The sequence below is a fragment of the Peromyscus maniculatus genome, chromosome 1, assembly GCF_049852395.1.
Source record: "Peromyscus maniculatus bairdii isolate BWxNUB_F1_BW_parent chromosome 1, HU_Pman_BW_mat_3.1, whole genome shotgun sequence".
NCBI classification, from domain to species: Eukaryota; Metazoa; Chordata; class Mammalia; order Rodentia; family Cricetidae; genus Peromyscus; species Peromyscus maniculatus.
This window is the reverse complement of record NC_134852.1, coordinates 31,570,964-31,595,041: the sequence shown is the minus strand read 5'-3', so window position 1 is coordinate 31,595,041 and position 24,078 is coordinate 31,570,964. Positions and strand designations below refer to the sequence as shown.

At 41.6% G+C, this 24,078-nt stretch overlaps 1 protein-coding gene across 16 annotated transcripts in view; it reads right to left on the bottom strand.

The window, feature by feature from the left end:
- Nucleotides 1-24,078, bottom strand: part of LOC143273511 (cell adhesion molecule CEACAM5-like) — a 386,206-nt gene that overhangs the window by 273,135 nt on the left and 88,993 nt on the right. Inside the window, exons 1-2 of one of the 16 annotated variants that reach the window (XM_076573595.1) lie at nt 1,722-1,985; nt 563-910 (exon numbers count right to left, since the gene is read on the bottom strand). The exons of the other annotated variants lie outside the window; for them this stretch is intronic. Of the exons in view, the coding sequence (XP_076429710.1) occupies nt 563-910; nt 1,722-1,785 (412 nt within the window). The 5' untranslated portion in view covers nt 1,786-1,985. Of the gene's footprint in view, nt 1-562; nt 911-1,721; nt 1,986-24,078 lie in introns of those variants that run through there. 16 annotated transcript variants of the gene reach the window in all.

Here is a 24,078-nt window from a genome sequence, read left to right as displayed (position 1 = left end):
TGAATGCCTTTCCTGCCTCTCCACATATGCTGAGCACACTGAGTCTCAGAAGGAGATGCCCAGGTGACCTACCTCAGACATGGCTCTCAGAGCCTGACTGTCAGCAGGCTCCCAGTCTACAATCCATCATTGTCCCCTGTCAGCTCCAACAGGAGATCAAATTCCAACCCAGTCTACAAGCTTTTCAGAACTCCTGGTCCAGTCTGGCATGGAATTCTTGAGCAAAGCTATTCTGGGGTCACATCTCTGTGAGACTCTCATGGTTTCCTCAGCCTGGCCCTGCCTGAGTTCTGTCTTCATCAAGGCCATGATCATGATGAGCATCTAAGACCCTGGGAAGAGTCTAACATGCCTGAGCTCAGTTACCTCAACCCCTCTTCTCTGAGGGTGGATTCAAGTGAGGTATCCTGACTTATTGCCATTTTCTCCATTGAGTGTCCTTTACTAAATGTTTGTATCACAATATGGGAACCAAAACACAGAGTCATCCAGGAGTGACAGCTCTATACCTGAAGTAGGATTAGTTCCACCCATGACCCAGAGGTTACAGAGAATTACTTACAGAATACTTCAATTTTCAAAGAATAATAATGCTTAGCAAATTGTAGATCCGTCAGATTTGCTATGTATCTTCCTCTGTCATCCTTACTGACATTCCTGAATAGCAGGGATCCATTGTTGTACATTGTTGTTTTATCTTTGTATTTATCATTATATACTGTTGAATTATTTCCTGGAGCATATGAGGCTATGAAAACTTCCTCCTTGTACCAGTAAAAGCAATTGAATTGTAACGGCAGATCATAGGCAACTAGAAGAAAGTTATTCCCTACAGCAACAACGGGTGGAAATGCTTTAGCAGTCAAGTCTTGGGCAGCGGTAGGAGAATCCCAGTAGGTTAAAAGAGAGACTAAGATGGAAGAGAGAAAACATCAATCAATATTAGGACATTTGCTTTTGGTAGATTTTGAAGTGTGAGTGTTTAACTCTCAGCTTTGGTGTGTGTGTCCTGGTGAGGGGAGGTCAGCAACATCACCCCCATTCGTTAGTACCCCCTGAATCTTTCCACTGTATGAAACTGGCTTCATAGTGTCTACACAGCTCACCCCGCACTGCCCTCAGCTCAGATCCCTAATCACACTCAGAAACCATAGTGTAGGCATGTCTTTTCTGACCTCCTCCTCTAAAAGACTCTGTGCCTTCATTTTCTGACCTTTCTCTGCTCTGTTTCCTCTGAAGTGCTTGTCAACTCCTGGGCCCACCTTCTAGATTTCCTTGCTGCTCTATCTTCCTGCCAAATAGTAGCAGGGCTTTCTGAGGAGGACTAGTTTGATTTTGGTTTAAACCTCTCTACCTTGAACAGGCTCAGATACCAGTGAGCAAATGAGTGTCCCAGAGCCTGGGGTTTATTTGCAGATTTCTCAGGGTCCTACATAATGATGTTGTTTACTTGCCCACTTTGAGTTTTACTTGGAGAGTCACCCTGATGGAGTTGTCAACTTGAGTCTTCAGGATAGAGTGGCCAGTGCTGATAAATCTACAATGGGGAGCAAATGAGTTTTTCTTCCCCACTTACCGATTCCCATCCACTGTGAGCTTCCTGATGGTCTCAGGCTTCAAGCAGAGCCTGATGTCATTTCTCAGGCTCTTTCCCTCTCCCAGAAGCCCCCATCCAGTCTATGAAATGTCCAACTCTCTACTCCCGAGGAAAGTCTCCTCACCTGTGAGCAGGAGTCCTCTCCAGGAGACCTGTCCTTTGTGGAGAGGGGCTGAGGTAAGCTCCATAGATTCTACTGTAAGCTAGGCTCTTCCTTTGGAGAGGAGGTTTGTCTCTCAGGCTGCTTGCAGCCAAGCTGGGCTCCTCTGGTGTCTGCTCTGCTTTTATTCCCAGACCTCAGCCTCCTCCCAGAGGAGGGCACTTCCTGGAGTCAGATGGGCTGGGGGTGGAGTCTGTGTGTGTTCATTGCTCTGCTCTTCTGTGAGTGCTGCCTCCCATCCTTCTATTCCTTTGTTGTTCAATGTTCTAGAACATACTTTGAGCCGAAAGGCTGAGAAGTGTCCTGTGTCCCGAGTGAACAGCTCACCCAGGGCCTTGTCCCTGAACTTCCTATAGCCAAGAGTGTTTTTCCTTGAGACCCCAAAACCTAGCAGAGCCCAGTCTGCCCTGTGATCTCAATGCTCAGGGAAGGTGGGATTTATTCCCAGCAGAGAGTGGCAGTCTACTCTAGGGGCAGGAAAAGGTCCAGCTGAGTGATGCCTGTGGAGGGCCCAGACCTGTCATCACTAGTGTCACCAGTCAGGTGTCTGATGAAGGAATACATGTTATCTCAGGGGTTCATATTCTGCTCTGCAGGAGGAGGTGACCTGTGTGTCCTAGGAAGAGAACCCTGTGCTCCGGCTTCTTATGGAGGGCACCAGGGAGACTCCTCCACTCCCAACTTCCTTTGCTGGCTGAATGTGATTCAGGTCTTCCCATGCCCTCCTCACCTTTCTAGGATGCCTTTGCTCTCCTTGGTGATTGCCCTGTGATGGAGGAGATCCCTGTCTTTCCTCATGGATGATGAGAGGATGGAGGGGACTACATAGGGTCTCCTTGAAGAGTGGGGGTCTCAGTGACAAAGGAAATGATTAAGTGAGGGAGCTCCAGGTCTGTTGGAACTGGGATGGAGACAAGGCTGCAAGATAGGTTGTCACCTCAAAGAGTTTTCCCTGTTGAATATGTGGTTTATTGTCGCCCCCTGGTGTTCATGAGGAGACCTGCAGCTCATGTTTGGGCTAGTATGAGGATGGTAGCCAAGCTCCAAATGCTGGAATGAAGCTGAGCACCAAGTTTCCCAGGAAGGTCCCAGTGTGCAGCTGCCTTTGAGGATCTAGGTAGACTTTTGCTGGAGACTATAATAGCTGAGGTGAGACTCACTGCCAATTTTATCTGCAGTTCCATGAAGACTGATGATGTTGAGCCCCCTTCCCTATGTGTTTTTATTAGATTTTTTGTATATGTTGTTCAGGGCAGGAATATCCAAGTCCTTTGCTAACTCTAAAATAGTTTTATTCCAACTTTAAATTGTAAAGCAAAGTACATTCATTCACTAATAATAACACATTCTAGACTTACAACCTAAAATGAAAACCAAACCAAACACTGCAAACTTTTCAGTGTTAGTAATTCCTAGTGTATTAGTCTTAGAGATTCAGGGGCAGTAAGTCAGTATTCTCTGGAATTTTCAAAAATTACACAATTATGAAGATTTAAGCATGCTTTTTAAGCCTTCAATCACTATTATTGTTATAGCTGGATTTCTTGTTTAAAAAATAATGCACCCTAAGTTGGTAGCACCTACAAGAACTGCATTGTACAGGGACATTTAAAAGATAGTAGATGTAACAGTCTTATTAAATAAGAAACACAGAGCCAAATGCAGAATTAAAAGCCCAAAAGGTCAGAGAAGTAGCTAAGAACTGAGACTAAAACCATCTTCTTACCCCTCACTGCCGCTGCCGTCCTTCTCCTGAGAAAGAGACCTACTTCCTGTGTATCTTTTTATTGACTTCTGTTCTGCCTTCTCATTGGTTGTAAACCCAACCACATGACCTCCTCGTCACTACCTATCTATATAGACTTCCAGGTCTCTATAGTTGGTATTGAGATTAAAGGCATGTGTCTCCATGCTGGCTGTATCCTTGAACACACAGAGATCTGCCTGTCATGTGATCGGGATTAAGGGCATGTGCTACCACTGCCAGACTTCTGCTATGGCTTGCTATTAGCTCTGAACCCCAGGCACTTTTATTTATTAACATACAAATAAAATCACATTTCAGCACAAATAAAATATTACCATATTTCCCCTTTCTATTTTAATAAAAAAAGGAAAAATATTATAACTAATATAACAAAAACTATATACAAAAGTACAATAACTATATACAATATATACAAGCAATAAATACCTAAACAATGTCAAGCCCATTTCCATTTGACAAACTCAGAGAAAATAATTCCATTATCTCCTCTATCTTAGTAAGTCCAAAATGTACCTGATTCACTTTCTATCCTAACTTATATTACTAACAGAACTATATTATGTCTTTCAAATTTATACACTTACACCTCTTTAGTGCATTTCTTTTCTGAAATTCTTAACAAGGAAAACCATAACTGTCTAAACTTTAACTAACTATAACTATCTAACCTTCAACTCCCTCAGAGACTCAAGAAGGAAATAATATTACCTAAAAAATTAAAAACAGGAGGTGCACACAAGCGACTTCCAAAAAAAATGTGAGTTGACAGAAATAGCCAGCTGCCTGGACAGTCACCAGAGGTTTCTCCGCAGTGTTAGAGCATCATCTTCAACCTACAGGCTTAGTGTATCTGACAGAATCATTTGTGAACTACGATGTACACAAGGCCAACAGTTCAACCTCACATTTGATGAGAACAGTCCATGTACCAGAAACACCTGAATTCCACTAGTGTCGTGTCATGATTCAGGATTTTCAATTCTGGAAATTTTTTATGTTTTTTTATAATTCAGCTGTCCATTCTTCTTGTCTTGTTTGTGTGGCTTCATCTCAGTATCCCATTCTTCTCTGCATCCCTTTCTTCTCAGATTGTGGGTGGCTTCAACTATTTTATTAAATGCCAGTCTACCATTGAAAGGTTAGACTCTTGTCAGCTTAGTTACTCTTTCAAGAATAACTGTTTCAGCAGTTGTTCCACTGCACATCAGAAGCCATCAGCCCACTGCAAGTTCAGCTGCCTTTTAAGAAAAGGGCACTATACCTTTTCAAGATTGCAAAGGCCACTTCAGGGATGGTGTCATATTGTCCTGGCCTCAGAAGATGCCTTTTGTTAAAGCAACAACCACACTTGTCTTGGCAATCGGTAGTCCTTTGTTTCATGTCCTGTCTGTCCATTTTGTCCTGTTTGTCAGCAGTCGATTCAAGGATACTTTGTTGTCCAGTGGCTACCTTTTGCCACAATGAAAATTAACTCCATATGCAGTTTCTTCAATGCCCATATTTTCTTTGAAGTAGATTGGTACTGCCAGGAGCTGACATGTCTCATAGTCATAACAAAAAAAGAAAAAATTTTAAATGCAATATTCTATAGATCTCTGAAGGGTTTGAAGATGACCTGTCTATCTAAAATATAACTGCTCAATCTTGAAAACATACCTAATATAACTACAAGTTTTATTGTAATGTCTAACTACTAACTTTCATTACGTTATATCTTAATAGTTGGTAATAATAGCATTCAAGAATCAGCAAATTGCATTACATTGTTAAATGAATGGTATAAGTACAATATCTTGAACAAGATTAGAAATATACATATAGCATTTTCTATCAATCTCAATATATATAATTTGTATACAATATACAAAAATCCAATCCAATGTAAAATATTTAAAACTAGTAATTGTCTTTTAAAAGTAGATTCAATAATCTATCTTTTTACCTATTTTGTATCTGTATCTTCTCTTTATTTTTCCAAGTAGATTCAATAATCTACCCTCTATTCTATCATTTCCATATATCCTTTTTTAACAAAAACTTTAAACCTAATCTCCTTTGCTTAGCCCTTTTCCTAACCATTAACAACAACTTGTAACCAACCCTCCTAAACAATGAAATTTATCCCAGACACAAAACCCATTAGAAGACCAAAAAAAAACACCAGCCCCACAGCACCTCTTTGGGAATGTGGGTGTCGTATTCTTAAAATTGCTTCCTGTTGGATATGGGTGAAGGTATCTTTATTCTGAAAAGAAAAATTTTGGTTAATTGTATAATTCTAGGAAAGGTAGCTATATCCTTTGTTGTCCAGTCTGAGCATAATGCCAAAGTTCAGGGCTTATCTCAAGTCCTTGTTCAAGTAGTCTTTGAATCTGGAACATGTAGCAGGAGTCTTAAAAGTTCTTATTAATAAAATCAAACCTGAGCCAGGTATTGGGGTGAACTGGAAGATCAGAGAACCAGAACAAGCCACAGCTACCTCACCTCACCGGATCCTCAGCTGGTCTTGTTTCCTCAGACTGGAGGCCTCTGAGTCCTCATCCAGAATGGGTCTCAGCTAAAGTGCTGCTAGAAGCCTGAAAGCTTAACCAGGCCAAATGCTTAACCAGGCCAAATGCTTCTAGTTTCTGGTCCTCACGCCTTATCTACCTTTCTGCTTTCTACCACTACTCCCTGGGATTAAAGGCTCCCTTTCTGGGATTAAAGGCCTGTGTCACCATGCCTGGCCATTTCCACTGTGGCCTTGAACTCACAGAGATTCAGAGGGATTTCTACCTCTGGAGTGCTAGGATTAAAGGCATGAGGGCCAACATTTTCTAGCCTAAGTAACTAGTGGCTTTTTGTTCTCTGACCCCAGATAAATTTATTAGGGTACACAATATTTTGGGGGAAAAATACCACCACAGGATCATCTCAGCTAGCCATCTCAAAATGGCTCTGAGCAGTTTGTAGTCCAAAGCTGATCTGTAGATGATGTTTGTCAGCTTAGTGGTGTTATTATTATCCACGTGGAATTGTTGTTGTTGTGGGGCTCCAACTTCTTCCTAGAGACTTCAAATTTGATGTTAGGCCTGGCCGTAATTTCCTGCAGAAAACTGATAGAGACTTGAACACAAAGACATGTATAGGCAGCTAATTGAAGCCTTTTCCTAGAATTAGTTAGTACTCTATATAACCATTAATAACTTAACAAAGTTTAAAATGTATATATATATATATATTAATCTTGTAAATTTTGATATAAAATTCAAACTTTAAGAAAAGCTTAAAGAATCAGAATAGAATCAAAGAGTTGAGATTAGTAGTAATAGAATAGTCCCTTAATTAATGTGGTTTTTCTCCTGTCCCATATCAGAAGATGGCTCTTTCTTCTGGCATGATACAGGGAGTTTGCATTTTCCTTTTAACAACATGCTTGAGTTTAAAGAAGGAGAGAGCCATTTTCCAACTCCAAAACCAGCTTTAATTTTTAGTTGAATTGGGACTACAAGAAGACCAATAGTGTTAAATTACTTTCGAGAAGAACAGAAACAAACATTTAGGAAGACTTGTGAAATTTTATAGATGATATACCAATAGGCCATTTTACTCTTTTTCTTGGGACAGATGATTTGTCCTTTTTCTTCAGTTGTCTCATTTGTTCAGTGTTCTTCAGATTTCTTAGCCTTCATTCTTCTAAAAGACAAAAACAAAAACCTTTCCCTAACACTAACTTTGGGGAGGCTCCCTTTTGGCAAGTTATATCTGATTAAATGAAAAGGCATGTAGTAATGGTATAAGTTAGTTTAAATTGGATGATCATGCTGGTTGATGAACTATCACCTCTTCTAATTAAGAGGCCTGTCTTGTTCAAATTGAACCTTTATCAATTTTGATGGTATCCACAGCTTATCGTCTCCTGTAGAAACAAAAGCAAAACCTCATCTCCAATGTAGCATATATCCTGGTTTCCATTCTGAGGTCAGCACATCCTTAAAGTATATAGGCTCATTTAATTCTGTAATTTTTTTCTATTATCCAATGTCTCTCTCTAGCAGTTGTTCCTTTCTCATTAGTATTGAGAAAATTCAAATTTAATAGAGCATTATGCGGTCTTTCTGGGGGGTTTGTTACCTCTTTCTGTTTATTTAGCATATCCTTTAGAGTTCTGTTTGATCTTTCTATAACTGCTTGACCTGTAGGATTATGTGGTATATCTGTAATATGCTTTATACTGTAATAAGCATAAAAACTGTTTTATTTTAACAGAGACATATGCTGGAGCATTGTCTGTTTTAATTTGTGTAGGTATACCCATGATAGCCATAACTTCTAGCAAATGAGTGATTATAGAATTAGCTTTTTCAGAACGTAAATGGCATGGTGTACATATTCCAATTTTTCAAATTCTGCAAAGTGAAACACGTCCATCTGCAAGATTTCATTCCTCTGAGTACCCTTTGGTTTACATCCTGCTGATAATGGCATCTGATTGTAAAAGGAACAAATAGCACATTTCCTTACAATTTCCTTGGCTTGTTGCCAGGTATGAAAATATCCTTTTTTTTTTTTTTTTTTTTTTTTTTGGTTTTTCGAGACAGGGTTTCTCTGTGTAGCTTTGTGTCTTTCCTGGAACTCACTTGGTAGCGCAGGCTGGCCTCGAACTCACAGAGATCCGCCTGCCTCTGCCTCCCGAGTGCTGGGATTAAAGCCATATCAGAAAATATCCTTTTTTAAACCTTTACTATTGACATGATTTTTTTTTATGAAATTCTGAGGTCTCCAGCACATTTCCTATCAATAATTTATCAGTCTCATCATTACCTTGTGCTAGAGGGCCTGGCAGAACCTTATGGGTTGGAATGTGAGTTATATATAAAGGATGACTCCTTTTCCTGATTATATCTTGTAACTGAAAAATAGTGAAGTTAATTCTGACTCATCGTGGAGTAATTCTGCAGTCTCAATATGTAATACCAAGCTTTCAGCATACTGAGAGTCAGTAACTATGTTGAGAGGTTCTGAAAAATCCATTAATACCAACAGAATAGCATACAATTCTGATTTTGAACTGAATTATAAGGACTTTGAACCACTTTACTTAAATTTTCTGATTTGTAACCTGCCTTGCCTTATTTGATTGCATCTGTGTAAAATGTATGAACTCCAGATATGGGTGTTTCCTACAATTTGAGGCAAAATCCAATCAGCTCTCTTTATAAGATCAATTCTATCGCTTTTGGGATATTTGCTGTTAATTTCTCCCAGAAAATTACTGCAAGCTCTTTGCCAAGGTTCACATTCTGCCCATAATTTTTCAATGTCCTCTTTAGCTAAAGGAACAACAATTTCTCCTGGGTCTATTCCAGCTAATTGACGAAGTCTCAATTTTCCTTTCAAAATCAAGTCAGAGATTTTTTTTTCCACATAAGTTTTTAATTTTTTATTCGGTTTATTTGGTAAAAAAAAATCCATTTACATATAATATCTTCTCTCTGCATTAAAATTCCTGTAGGAGAATGTCTAGAGGGTAAAATAACCAAAATGCAATCCAGCTTTGGATCAATATGATCCACGTGCCCTTCATGTACTTTCTTTTCTACCAAGGCCATTTCTTTCTCAACTTTAGGTGATAATTCTCTTGGACTATTTAAGTCCTTGTCACCTTCTCAGGTTTTGAACAAATTATTCAGTCCATTGTTTTTTATCCCAACAATAGTTTGTAGATGAGAAATGTCTCCAAATAATCTTTGAAAGTCATTAAAAGTCTGTAATCACTCCTAATTTGCACGTTTTGGAGTCTAATTTTTTGTAGCCCTATTTTATATCCTAAATAATTAATAGAATCTCCTCTTTGTATCTTTTCAGGAGCAATTTGTAATCCCCAGCAAGGCAAAATTTTCTTTACTTCTTCAAACATTATTTCTAAAGTATCTGCATTTGAGTCAGCTAGTAAAATATCATCCATATAATGATAATTTATCGATTTAGGAAATTTTTACATATCACTTCCAATGGCTGTTGTATAAAATATTGGCACAGGGTTGGGCTATTCAACATTCTCTGTGGGAGGACCCTCCATTGATATCCCTTAACTGGTTGGGAATTATTATAAGTAGGCACCATGAAGGCAAATCTTTCTCTGTCTTTTTCTTGTAAGGGTATTGAAAAGAAACAGTCTTTTAAATCAATAACTATAAGAAGCCATCCTTTAGGTAACAAAGTAGGCAAAGGAATTCCGGACTGTAGAGAGGCTGTTGACTGAATTACTTTGTTAATTGCTCTAAGGTCGGTTACCATTCTCCATTTAACAGATTTCTTTTTAATAACAAATACAGGAGAATTCCAAGGGCTGGTTGATTCTTTAATATGCTGAGCATTTAACTGCTCTTCTGCCAGCTCTTCTAAAGCCTGGAGTTTCTCTGTTGTTAAAGACCATTGCTGAATCCATACAGGCTTGTGTGTTAACCATTTTAAAGGTAGAGCTGTTGGTGTCTTTGGAAGACCATCAGTTGTTATTCCCTGTTCTTGTACAATCTGGATGGCTGGTGACCACTCATGAGAATAATACCTTCTCATATTTCTCTCAGAAAAAAAATGTGCTAGTTTATAATTTGTTTCTGGGGTTGGAGGGATGTTAATCTGAGTATTCCGTTGTTGTAACAGGTCTCGAAACCACAGGTTCATAGCTATGTTAGCCACATATGGTTTTAATTTTCCTCTCTGTCCTTCAGGACTTATATATTCAAGCCATCTTGCACTCTGTTTCACTTGAGATAATGTTTCAACTCCTAACAGCTGAACATTTACCTCCTAAAGATGCCAAGTTGGATGCCAAAATTCTGGTGCAATTATGGTCACATCAGCACCTGTGTCTACCAGACCAGGCAACAAAACACCATTTATTTTTATTGTTAATTTTGGTCTTCGTTCATTCATAGAAGTTTGCCAAAAAAATGTCTTTATCATTTCTCCTGACTTTTCTGTTCTCTCTGTCTCAGCTGTTTCATCACCCTGAGCAGCCTGGTTTATTGCAATAGGCATTTGGTTATTTAATTGCTCTGAGTAGGGGTTTCCTCTACAGTGTCAGGAAAGGTCTGAGCTGGATTTGCTGTGGGGGGCCTGCCAGAGGCCTCTCTGGGAATTTTCCAAAGAACAAGGCAAAGTATTACCTTGTCTGTTTCTTGTTGATCTACATTCCTTAGTCCAGTGTTTTCCCTTACCATGACTTCTACATACTCCAGAAGGAAGGGGCATTCTGTTACCATTGTCCAGTGAAGAAACATTGTTTCTAGGAATGCCCTGTTTACAGTCCCTTTTCAAATGTCCTTGCTTTCCACATCCAAAACATCTGACATTCCTCACACCTCTTGAAATTGCTTCTCCTATCCACATATCATGGTCATGAGCCTCAACATTAAACATGTCTCTAGTCCAATCTTCCAAGGGTACAGATCTTGCCTTTACTGGCCTGATTATTCTCTTGCATACTGCATTTGTGTTCTCAAAAGTCAAAGATTCAAGTATTATCTGGCTAGCTTCTGAATTTGGGACCATTCTCTTTACTGCTGAAGTTGGTCTTTGTATGAAATCCATGAAGGATTCTTTGGGGCCCTGTATAACCTTTGTAAATGACTCAGTTTTCTTTCCTGCTTCCTCAATTCTGTCCCATACATTCAAGGCTGCCATTCAACATAAAATTAGGTTTTGGTTATCATACAAACATTGTCTTTGTATTGCAGCATATTAGCCTTCTCCAACAAGCTGATCCTGGGAGATTTGTACACCTCTAGCCATCCACTGACTTTCTATGTTTTTAGTTTCATCTTTGAACCACAGATGCCACTGCAACTAGGCCCCGGGTTCCAGGACAGCATTTACCAGCTCTTGCCAGTCTTGTGATATAATCTTTTTATAAGTTGACTAGGAGTTTAACATTTGCTTTATAAATGGGGAATGTATGCCATAAGATACTATTGCCTCCTTAAACCTTCATAAATCTAACATTTCAATGGGAGTCCAAATATTTTGTGCATTCACTTGACCAGGTAGCTGCTGTATGGTCACCAGATAAATTAAGGGTCATTGTGTGAAAACAGGCTTTCTTTCTGTAACCTTATAATCCAATCCTGAAGTAATTTCACTATTAATTTCTTCTGTCTGAATCTGAATTTCTCTATAATTCATTTTAACAGGTTTTTCTAAAGCTTTTATCCTGGCACTTAAATTGACTATCTTTTTAAATAGTAAAATAAGGATAAGGAAAGTAATAATGTGCATGATTGATGTAATGTACATCCCATCAACATTAATCTTCTCATAATGGTTCCCTTTTCAGGTGGCCTAAAATGTTATCAAACAAAGTCCAATTTTCTTCTAATGTACACATAATACCCATTTTTTAAAAAATGTGGAAAAATAATTTTTCTTTTTTTTTAAGTAGTTTTTCCCTTTAAAATATCTGCTACTTTAACTGACTTACCAAGTCTGTGTAGAACAGTAGAAACCTGAGGGAATTTCAAAACAGGTACCTAGCGTCTCAGATGGGAATCCTGAGAGAGAGAGAGAGAGAGAGAGAGAGAGAGAGAGAGAGAGAGAGAAGAAGAAGAAGAAGAAGAAGAAGAAGAAGAAGAAGAAGAAGTGGAGGAGGAGGAGGAGGAGGAGGAGGAGGAGGAGGAGGAGGGAGGAAAGGAAGGAAGGTAGGAAGGAAGGAAGCAAGGAAGGAAGCAAGGAAGGAAGCAAGGAAGCAGAGTAGCCACATTTTCTGGCTAAAAACTGAATTCCAGCCACAAGTTCCCACTTGAGCTGAGTCAAGCCTAGGCTCCAGCTTCCTTAAGCTCCGACCATGTGAGTGGGCATTTCAGCCAAAAGCAGCTCTATCTGAAGTTACAGTCGAGTGCAGCCGGACCAGTAGCTCCAGCAGGGCCTGAGTTGTTTGGAGAACCAGCTTTTTTTTTTAAGCCTGAGCAGCTTGAGTTGGCAATCTGGCTCCAAGTAGCTCCAGCTGTGGGTAACTGCTTATAGGTACAGTTGGTTGGGCCTGGGGCCTAGGCAGAGCTGGGCTGAGGTTGAGGTGGGGAGCCCGGCCAGGCTGCCAAGCCAAGCCGAGCAGTTTTTAATGAATTCTTGCCATGTTGGGCATCAAATGTAGATGTAACAGTCTTATTAAATAAGAAACACAGAGCCAAATGCAGAGTAAAAAGCCCAAGAGGTCAGAGAAGTAGCTAAGAACTGAGACTAAAACCACCTTCTTACCCCTCACTGCCACTGCTGTCCTTCCCCTGAGAAAGAGGCCTACTTCCTTGTGTCTTTTTATTGACTTCTGTTCTGCCTTCTCATTGATCGTAAACCCAACCACATGACCTCCTCCTCACTGCCTGTCTATACAGACCTCCAGGTCTCTATGGTTGATATTGAGATTAAAGACCTGTGTCTCCATGCTCACTGTATCCTTGAACACACAGAGATCTGCCAGTCATGTGATTGGGATTAAGGACATGTGCTACCACTGCCAGACTTCTGCTAAATGGCTTGCTATTAGCTCTGACACCCAGGCAACTTTATTTATTAACAAATAAAATCACATTTCAACACAAATAAAATATAACCATAAAAGATGAAAAACATAATTTCATATTTGGGCTCCCAGTAAGGTGGCAGCACAGAGTTACATGTGGATGTTGCTTTTTAAGGATATGTTTTACACCAAAATTGTGTTCCATGTAGAGAGAGTGAGCAGTCAGAGGACCTACACAATGTAGGTGAACTCATTAGGGAGCATTTTTGCATCTTTCAAATTACCCTTTCATGTTCCTCTTCCTATACGTTGTACCGTACCTCTGCATATTTAATTACATATGTACATGCATACATTATATAGGCTAGGATCCACACACAAGAAAGAACATGTGTTTTTTTCCCCTGAGATTGGGTGATCTCATTTAACATTATACTTTCTAAGTCTATCCACTTTCCTGTAAATTTTGTGATTTCATTTTTCTCTAGGGATGAAAAATATTTCATTTGGTACATGCACTACACTTGCATTAGGCATTCATCTGTGATGGACATCTAGGTTGGTTCCATCTCCTTGCTATATTGAATAGAGCAGCAGTAACATGGGGTGCCAATATCTTTAAGATAGGGTACAGCATCTCTGGGTATATGCCCAGTAAAATAGCTGAGTCGTGTGGTATTTTCTAATGTTTTAAGAGACTTCCACAAGTTCTATATAATGACTGCATTAATTTTCACACCCACCAGCAGTGAATATGTGTGTCTCTTTCTCCACATCCTCTGCAACATTTGTTGTCAGTTATTTTGATTATAGTCAATCTACCAGGGGTGAGCTAGTATCTCACAGTAGATTTAATTTGTATTTCCCTGAAGACTTGTGATCACCTTTATCCTGAGTTATATCACTTACTTATAATGAACACAAAAGCTGTACTATATAGATGACTTACAAATATGCTTTTCTGTTCTGTTGTCATTTCAGTTTGCAGTTTTAATTCATAAATTTACTGTCTTAGGGTTATTATTGCTGTGATAAACCACCATGATCAAAAGGAAATTGGGGGAAGAAAGGGTTTATTTATCTTACCCTCCCATATCACTGTTCATCATTGAAGGAATTCAGGACAGGAATTCAAAAAGGGCCTGAACCTGGAGGTAGGAGCTGATGCAGAGTCCCTACAGGAGTGCTGCTTACTGTATTGCTCCTCATGGCTTACTCAGCCTGCTTTCCTATAGAACCCAGGACCACCAGCCCAGGAATGGCTCCATTCACAATGGGCTGGGCCCTCCCCCATTAAGCAATAATTAAGAAAATGCTCTTCGGGCTTGCCTACAGCCCATTCTCTTTTTGTTGTTATTAAATTTTTCATTAATTTTACATACCAACCACAATTTCCCCTCCTTCCTCACTTCCCATTCCCTTCCCTACCTCCCATCCTCCCTCCCATATATCCCCTCCTCCTCCATTCAGAAATGGGTAGGCTTCCCATGGGAGTCAACAAAGCATGACATATCAAGTTGAGGCAGGACTTAGTTCCTCCCCCTGCATCAAGGCTCCACAAGGCATCCTAGCATGGGATACATGTTCCAAAAAGCCAGCTGAAACACCAGGGACACCTGATCCCACTGCTATAGGCCCCACAAACAGACAAAGCTACACAACTGTCACCCATATTTAGAGGGCCTAGGTTGGTCCCATGAAGGCCCCCTAGCTGTTGGTCCAGAGTCTGTGAGCTCCCAATAACTTGTTTCAGTTGTCTCTGTGGGTTTCCACATCATGATCTTGACCTGCCCTACTCATACAATCCCTCCTTCCTCTCTTCAACTGGACTCCTGGAGCTTGGCCCAGCTGTTGACTGTAGACCTCTGTGTCTCCTTCCATCAGTTACTGGATGCAGGCTCTCTGATAACAACTTGGATATTCACCACTCTGATTACAGGAGAAGGCCAGTTCGGTCCCCCTCTCCACTATTGCTAGTGTCTTAGCTGGCGTCATCCTTGTGGATTCCTGGGAGTCTCCTTTACAACAGGTTTCTCTCTAACCCCAAAATGGCCTCTTTATCAAGATATGTCTGTAGCTGGAGTTTTCTCCAGGACTGCTTGGGCCCCCGCAGTTCCACAGCCCACTTATAAAATAATCACTCAGAAGCTCATATTAATTAAAATTGCTCAGCCATTAGTTCAGGCTAACTATTGACTAGCTCTTACATCTTAAATTAACCCATTTCTATTAATCTATTAATTGCCATGTGGCTTGTGGCTTACCAGTACTTTTACATTTCTCCTCCTCTGTGTCTGGCTGGTAACTCCTGACTCAGCTTTCTTGTTCCCAGAATTCTCTTCTCTGCTTGTCCCACCTATACTTCCTACCTGGCTACTGGCCAATCATCATTTTACTTATCAGTCAACCAGAGCTCCACATTCATAGAATCCCCAGCATATCTCTTTCATTATTCTCCCCCTCCATCCCATACCAGCTCAACCAATCTGATCAGTCATGCTCCCATCCCTCCATCATTTTCCTTCTTTCCCACTGCCCCCACTCCCAGTTAACCCAGGACATCTCATGTATTTCCCCTTCCCAGGGAAATCCATGTGTCCCTCTTATGGTCCTTTTTTTACCTAGCTTCTCTGGGACTGTGGATTGTAGCCTGTTTATCCTATGCTTTACATCTAATATCCACTTATGAGTGAGTACATACCATGTTTGTTTTTCAAAAAATGGGTTACCTCACTCAGGATGATTTTTTTCCAGTTCCATCCATTTGCCTGCAAATTTCATGATGTAATTTTTTATTACTGTTGAGTACTTCGTTGAGTAAATGTAAAACATTTTCTTTATCCATTCTTTGGTTCAGGGGCATCAAGGTTGTTTCCAGGCTATGGCTATCACAAAAAGTGCTTCTATGAACATAGTTGAGCAAATGTGGTGTGATGATTGAGCTTCCTTTGGGTATATTCCAAAATTGGTATATCTGAGTCTTGAGGTAGATTGATTCCCATGTTTCTGAGAGACCCTCATACTGACTTCCAAAGTGGATGTACAAGTTTGCACTTCTACCAACAGTGGAGGAGTGTTCCCCTTACTCCACATCCTCTCAAATATGGGCTGTCATCAGAGTTTTTGATCTTAGCCGTTCTGAGAGGTGTAAGATGGTATCTGAGTTGTTTTGATTTGCATTTCCCTGATGGATAAGGATGCTGAACATTTCCTTAAGTGTTTCTCGGCCATTTGAGATTCTTCTGTTGAGAATTCTCTGTTTATAACTGTACCCCATTTTTGATTGGATTATTTGGTATTTTGATGTCTAGCTTCTTGAGATCTTTATACATTTTGGAGATCAGCCCTCTGTCAGACATGGGGTTGATGAAGATCTTTTCACATTCTCTATGCTGTCATTTTGTCTTATTGACCATGTGCTTTGCCTTACAGAAGCTTTTCAGTTTCAGGATGTCCCATTTATTAATTGTTGATCTCAGTATCTGTACTACCTGTGTTATATTCAGGGTTGTTGTCTCCTGTGCCAATGCATTCAAGGCACTTTCTCTTCTATTAAGTTCAGTGTCACTGGATTTATGTCGAGGTCTTTGGTCCACTTGAATTTGAGTTTTGTGCAGGGAGATAGATATAGATCTATTTCCATTCTTCTACATGTAAACATCAGTTATGCCAGCATCATTTGTTGAGATGTACAGCCAGATCTTATGGAGGCATTATCTCAACTGGTGTTCCCTCTTCTCACAAGACTCTAGCCTGTGTCAAGTTGACATAAAATTATCCAGTACAAATAATAAATCTGACTAAACTAAAGGTCAATACTCATCACAAAATCAACTTTAGCACTTTATATGAAATTCTTCTAGAATTTAAAAGCAAATTAATTTTTCACATTTGAAAATCTTTAAAAATATTTTTATATCTTTTAAAAAATTTTAAAAATTTTTGTATCCTTTTGCTTCCAGAAAGCCTAAGGAGGTAAACCAGTTCTCTATTCTTTTTTTTCACTTTCAAGATTTCAAAGGAAGAGTTGAGAGAGTCCATTGTGTCCTCAGTATCTTTCTTTTTCTTCAAAGAGTGAAGAAAATGGCAGCCACTTGCTTTAAAACACATTTAAAATTCATTATTTGATACAAGGTCACATACACACACATATAACAACCCCATTACTCTCTCATCACTTCCCAGTCCTACTGAACTCTTCTTCCTAAAATGCTTGCCTCCTACATTTTTCATGTGTGCATATGCAACACACACACACACACATACACACACATATATACATATATATATACATACATACATACACATACACGCGCACACACACACACACACACACGTGTGTGTGTGTGTGTGTGTGTGTGTGTGTGTGTGTGTATGTGTGTGTGTGTGTGTGAGAGAGAGAGAGAGAGAGAGAGTGGGTGTGAATGGGTGTGGGTGTACACCACAGTGTGCAGAGGTCAGATGGTAACTTTCAGGAGTTGGCCCTCTCTTTCCATCCTTACATGAATTCTGGAGGTTAATCTCAGGTTATCAGGCCTGTGCAGCAAGTGCTTTTAGTAGGCATCCATCTCACTGGGCCTCCATCTTTGTCTGTGTGTTCAACACTGTGTTATTTAGGGTTTCTTACATGAGCACGGATGGTGAGGTGGTTAATTTCCACACACACTGATCAAGAGACACCTGTGCAGTTCCTATAGTATAGGAAATTAAGCACTGAAGAAAATAATTTCCCATCCTTCGGTGGCCATTAATTGCCAATGGGTTGAGGAAGGGGTGTGGCCTCTTGAGCCCCTATCTGGTCCATAGTGTGCTGTTGATGGGCCAGGCTTACACAGGTCTTGTGCTGCTGTGATTTCATGAGTTTATGGCCATATCATGACCATAAATATGAACTTCCTGTGAAGTCTTCTAAACCCATCAGAAGAGTTGGCTTACATCCTGGCACCTGCCCACTGAGACTCAGGAGAAGGAGATGCCCGGGTGATCTACCTAACTGCAGATGCCTTGGCAGTGTACAGCTGGTTCCACACTCTATGGGTCGTGGACAGTCAATGAAGCCTTGTTTCATATCATCTCTAACAGGAAGTCAAATTCTAGCCTTGGATACAAGCTCTCTATGGTCACCTGGAGTTGAATCTGGAACAAAGATCTGGAGTCAGGCCTTCCAGATTCTCACCTCACTGTGATGAAGCCATAGATCTCCCAGAGAGCCACTGCCTGACTACTATAGGATCTATCTGAGAGCCATCCTGGTTGGGGCACCCCAAGGGTCTGGCTGAAGATAGTCCCCCTTTTGAGTTTCCATTTCACAGGTCCTGTTCTCACTGTATAGATTATAATAGGGGTTCAGATCTTTGCAGTTTGTCTCCTAAGGGTCTGGAGTCTGTGGCACCTGGGAAAAGTCTAATTATGATTAAAATATTTATTCCTTAGCTGCTAGAAGGACAGCAATCTCTGAGCCACACTTGAGCTGCCGTGAGAAGGGAGGTCAGGGAAGGATTTTTAAAGATGAAAACCAGAAGACCTTCAGTATCTACTCAAGCAAGCAAACAGCGGTATGTTTTGTCGAGTTAAGTGGTGAAGGTGATCTAAAACAATCTTTGGGTGTCTGCATAAACAAGTTACAAAAGCCAGAAAATCATTTAGTCATAACAAGCAGATGGTCAAAGCTTTACATTCCGGGGAGGGGGGTCCCTGAGACAGGGTCCCCAGGAACTTATCTTCCAGGGACTGGAGTCAGAGACAAAGGACTAGTGGTTACCAAAATGAATGCCTAGCATAAAATGGAGTTTCTTTAGCCACCACAACAGTAAATGCTCAAACCCTAACATGGGAGCACAATGCAAGGAGGAATTGGACAGTGTCCAAGCTGTCAGTCTTGTGTGTGAGGTGGAATTAATCCCACCTTCTTCCAGAGGTCACAGATCGTCATTCTTCTTGGGGTACATGGAACTGCACAGGTGTCTGTTGATCAGTGTGTGGTATGTCCTCTTGGATGACGTTCTGGAGCAGCATGCATTACAGAATATTGTTTCTCTCCCATTGTGTGCAGGTCCTGGATTAATTGAATGAGTGGTTTTGAATAATATTCAATTTCTTATCTGATGCCTAGAATTTTCCCTTTGTACCAGTAAAAAGCATACACATCTCTCTCTGACTGTGGACAAATAAAAGCATGTTCTTCCCTTCGGCAACACCAGTGGCATTGATTAGTAAGGAGCAGGGCAGCAGTGGGAGAGGTCTGCTAAAAGTGAAACTAACAGTGACAAAAGAGAAACCCATTGTGGCAGTTTCAGTGTAGTTGGAACCCATAAGCTCACAGGGGATGGCAGTGTTAGTAGGCGTGGCTTTGTTGGAGTAGGTGTGGCATTGTTGGAGGAAGTGTGTCACTGTGGAGGCAGGCTTTTGGGGAGTCTCATATATGCTCAAACCATGCCCAGTATCTCAGACCACATCTTGTTGACTGCAAGTCATGATGTAGGACACTAGTCTACTTCTCCAGCACTATGTCTGCTTGCATTCATAATGATAATGGACTAAACCCCTGAAAATGTAAACCACAAGTAAGTGCTTATTCTTGATAAGAATTGCCATGGTCACGGTGTCTCTTCACAGCAATAGAAATTCTAACTAAGACAGCAATCAACATCAGGGCCCTTTTGTCCAGTGACTCCAAAAGTGGAGGCAGATGCTGAGATCCATGGCCAGGCACCAGGCTGAGCTCTGGGAATCCAACTGATGAGAGAGAGAAGGCATTCTGCAGGTGAGGGACATGGAGATCATGATGGGAGGTCATGCAGAGATGACCAGCCACACTAGTGGGAGTGCATGAACTGTGGACTGGTGGCTGTGGAGCCCCCATGGGACTGGACTAGGCCCTCTGGATACAGAAGACAATTGTTTGGCTCGAACTGTTTGTGGGGCACCCAGGCAGTGTGATGCCTTGTAAAGTCTTTGTGCAGTGGGAAGAAACTTGGACCTGCCAAGGCTTAGTGTACTTAGTGTACTTGTCTCTGCTGACTCCCCATGGGAGACCTCGATTTGGGGGATGTAGGGATGTGGAGAGGTAACGAGGGCTGAGGGCATGGGGGAGGTAGGAAGGGGGACCTGTGGATGGTATGTGGAGTGAGTAGAAAATTTTTTAATAAAGAAAAAAGTTCAGAAAGATTCAGGGCCTTTATATTTGTTAGAAAGATGGGCTGTAGGTTCTAAGCAGGTATGTTCATCACTCTACTTTGGTGTGTGTGCTTGTGCGTGTGTGCGTGCGTGCGTGCGTGCGTGCGTGCGAGGTTGGGTGTGTGTGTGTGCATTTGAATGCTACTAGGTTGAAATCTGTGGCATGGCCTGTATCCCCTCAGAGGCTTTGGTCTTATAATTTGTTCTGAATAGAACTCTCTCCTTAGATGTCTATATAGCTCATCCCCTCACTATCTTCAGATCCCTGCTCACACTCAGAAGATTTAGGGTGTATGTAATTTGGGGGATACCTTCCCTGACCTTCTCATCTAGACCCTGGGTATTCACTTTTGACCTTTCCCTGCTGTTCCCATCATGGCATCTCTTAACCTCTGACCTCACCCTCTAGATGTCCTTCCTGTCCTGTTTTCCTGTCTCCTGAAACTCTGGCATGTGAGGAGAGGACTAGTCTGATCTTCACTGAAGCCACTGCCTGGATGGACCAGGTTCAGACACCTGCAGGTGAATGAATGAGTGGTCCAGAGCATTACTAGTAGCCAAGGACAATGTTTAATGCCCCAGATTGTTTTTATGTGGAGAGTTACCCACAACCAGCTGTGAACTGTGTCTTCAGACTACAGAGGCCAATGGTGATGAACTTAGAAAGGGATCACCTAAACTTCTCCTCCTTGTATTGATCAGTTCTTTGTTGTTGTTTGTTTTGATTTTGTCAACCTGACACAAACTCTGGGAAGAGGAAATGTCAACTAAGAAAATGCCTGCATAAGATTGTCCTGTAGGCCAGTCTATGGGGGCATCTTCTTGACTTACAGTTGATGTGGGAGGGCAGGACAAGCTCACTGTGGGTGGTGCCACCCCAGGGCACGTGGTCCTGGGTTGTATAAGTAGGCTGAGTAAGCCATGAGGAACAAGCCAATAAGCAGCACTCCCCTGTGGTGTCTGCTTCAGCTCCTGCCTCAGCGTCCCTCAATAGACTGTGACTTGAGATATATGAGCCAAATAAACCCTTTGCTCTGCAAGATGCTTTTGGTTATGGTCCTTATCACAGCAAAAGAGAGCAAATGAAGACATTCCCTGCCCACACCAATTCCTGTTCAGAGAGAGCTTGTTGCTGAGACTGTCCTTCTGTGTCATCTCCTTTCATGCCCCGACTGAAAGTCCTGTGTCCCCTCTTAGGCTCTTGTCCTCCCTAGGAGACCCCTTCCTTCTTTCAACCACTCCCAGGAAGTGGTCCCCTCTCCTGTGAGTAGGAGCCCCTGCCAATGGACCACCAAGGGACACACCCGTGCACGATGGGGTTGTAAGGAACTGCAATTCTCTCTCTCTGTGGAGAAGAGCGTCAACTCCAGCATGGCTCCCACGCCCTGCTGCTCTTGTGTCAGCTTTGTTGTTCTTCCTGGAAGCTAAGCTTCCTGGCAGGAGACAGAACCTTCCAGGGTCACTTAAGCTGAGGGCAAGGTCTGTGTCCCTCACCCTGCCCCACCTCTTCCCTCTCAATGTGGGCCTTCCATTCTTCTCCCCCTTTCTCTCTTTATGGTCCAGTCCTCTAGAACACTCTTTGAGTAGAAAGTCTAATCAGGAACCCTTGGCCTGACAGAACAAAGGTCACCCAAGGACTGACCTCTGCCATGTCCTGTTCCTGTCACTGTCTGCACCAGAGGGAGATCCTGTGCTTCCTAAACCCAATGGTGGATTTCCTCTTGTGACACAGAAACACACTGAGCCCATCTGCCCTTTGTTCTCACTGCTCTGGGAAGGTGGGATTTACTCCCAGCAGGAAGGTGACAGAGATGTCTGTGAGGGCTGGAAAGGAACCAGCTGAATGATGACAGGGAAGGGGATGGAACCACTGTCACTGGTGTCACCAATCAAGTGTCTGATCCAGGTATTAGAAGTTTCATGTCCTGGGTGTGCAGGAAGGGCTGACCTGTGTGTTCTAAAGAGAGGATGTGAATTTCATCATTCTATGAATGACTCGCTAACTTCCTGTGTGGGCTGAGCTGTGGCTGTGATCTGCCCATGTCCTCTTGACCTTTCTGGGATGTCATCTGTCTATGTTCCTCCCCTGTGACCACCCTGTCTGTTCCTCTGACACCAGTAGGTAAGGGACTGTCAGGAGGTAAAGTAGCATCCTCAGAGACATGGGAAGAAGATGGAATATTAGAGTAGGCTTGTGGGAGGAACCTCTAGGTGTTGGGACTGGTTGGAATCAGCTGTCTCAGCTTTCTATTGCTGTGAGAAACACCATGACCAAAGTAACTTGGGGAGGAGAGGGTTTCTTTTGTCTTACAGTATAGAGTCCTCTGATGGGAAGTCATATCAGGAACTGTGAAACATAGGCCATGGAGGACTGCTACTTACTGGCTTGTTCCCAAGGCTTGTTCAACTTCTTCTTTTATCCAACTCAAGACCACCTTCTCAGGGCTGGCATTCCTCACAGTGGGCTTAGCCCTTCCACATCAATTTTAAATCAAGAAAATGTTCCACAGACTTATCTACAGGCTGTGGGGTTTCTGCAAATGCCATGGCCCACAGAGTAATGATCAATGTGAAGCAAGAAGGAAATCCTGTTCAACAGGACTCAGGAGCCTGTGATGGTTCAGACTTCAAGAGTTTGATTCCAGTCAGATTATTTGAGACTGTTTAAATACAGTACAATTTGGATTAAACAAAAAGTTTCTGTGTGCACAAGGAGACATGATTACACAGAAACTCTTCTCAAAGTACATGTCAGTTCTTCCATCCAATTGGGCTCTGTAGATAGACCATGTGTGTTATCTTAAGGACCTAGGCGAGTGTCTGGTGTGGTCTCTGTCAGACAGAGAGCACAGAGGTCATCTAGACTGCTAACCACTTCTGGCCCTGCTTGTTGGAACTTGTGGGAGTCAGATATGGCCTGGCCCTACAGATCATGCAGAGATCACCTGGGCTAACAGACACCTCCATTCCCAGCCTTCTGGGCAGAAAGCAGGTTATAACTACCCAGCATGATTAGCTTCCCAGGTTTTCCTAGTGCTTCTCAATTTTCTCAATTGAGGTTCCCTCTTCCCAAATGACCCTGGCTTTTGTCAAGAAGACAAAAACATAACAAGCACACCAGGCTTTGAGATTGTGTGTCTGAGGGAAATATTCTTCTGTGTGTCCCATGTCTCCATCTGGCCTTCATTATGAGATCTGCAGCTCATCTGTGATGTGTTACAAGGAGGTTCCAGATGCTCTGTGGACCTTTAGAGCTGTCTGCAGGTTGCCCAGGGAACCTTTGAATATCTATCTACCTTTCATTAGAAATTGGTATGGCAGTGGAGATGTCTCTGTGATTTTGATATGTATTTCCACAATGGTTAATGATATAGAGCTTTTTATTTATGTGTTTTTATCAACTATTTGTTGATTTTCTTTGGAGGTAAGTCTGTTTGAAACCTTTGCCCACATTATTTTTTTTTTTGCTGTGTTTTTTACAAACTCTTATTCTTTTCTCATACATTACACCTCAAGCTCAGTTTCTCCTCCCTATATGCCTCCTCTTCCTTCCCCATACCTCCCTTCTCCCTCAGATCAACTCCACCTTTGTTTCCCTTTTTAAAAAGTAAGGAGGGAGCTGGAGAGATGGCTCAGCAGTTAAGAACACAGGCTATTCTTCCAGAAGATCTAATTTCAATTCCTGGGACTCACCTTGGTTCACAACATTCTGTAATGAGATCTGGCGCCCTCTTCTGGCCTCTGTATGTAATAATCAATCAATCAATCAATCAATCAATCAATAAATAAATAAATAAATAAGAGGAGGAAGGAAAAAAGGAGCAGGCCTCCCAGGAACATTCAGCGAACATGACCTAACAAGATACAAAAAACTGGGCACG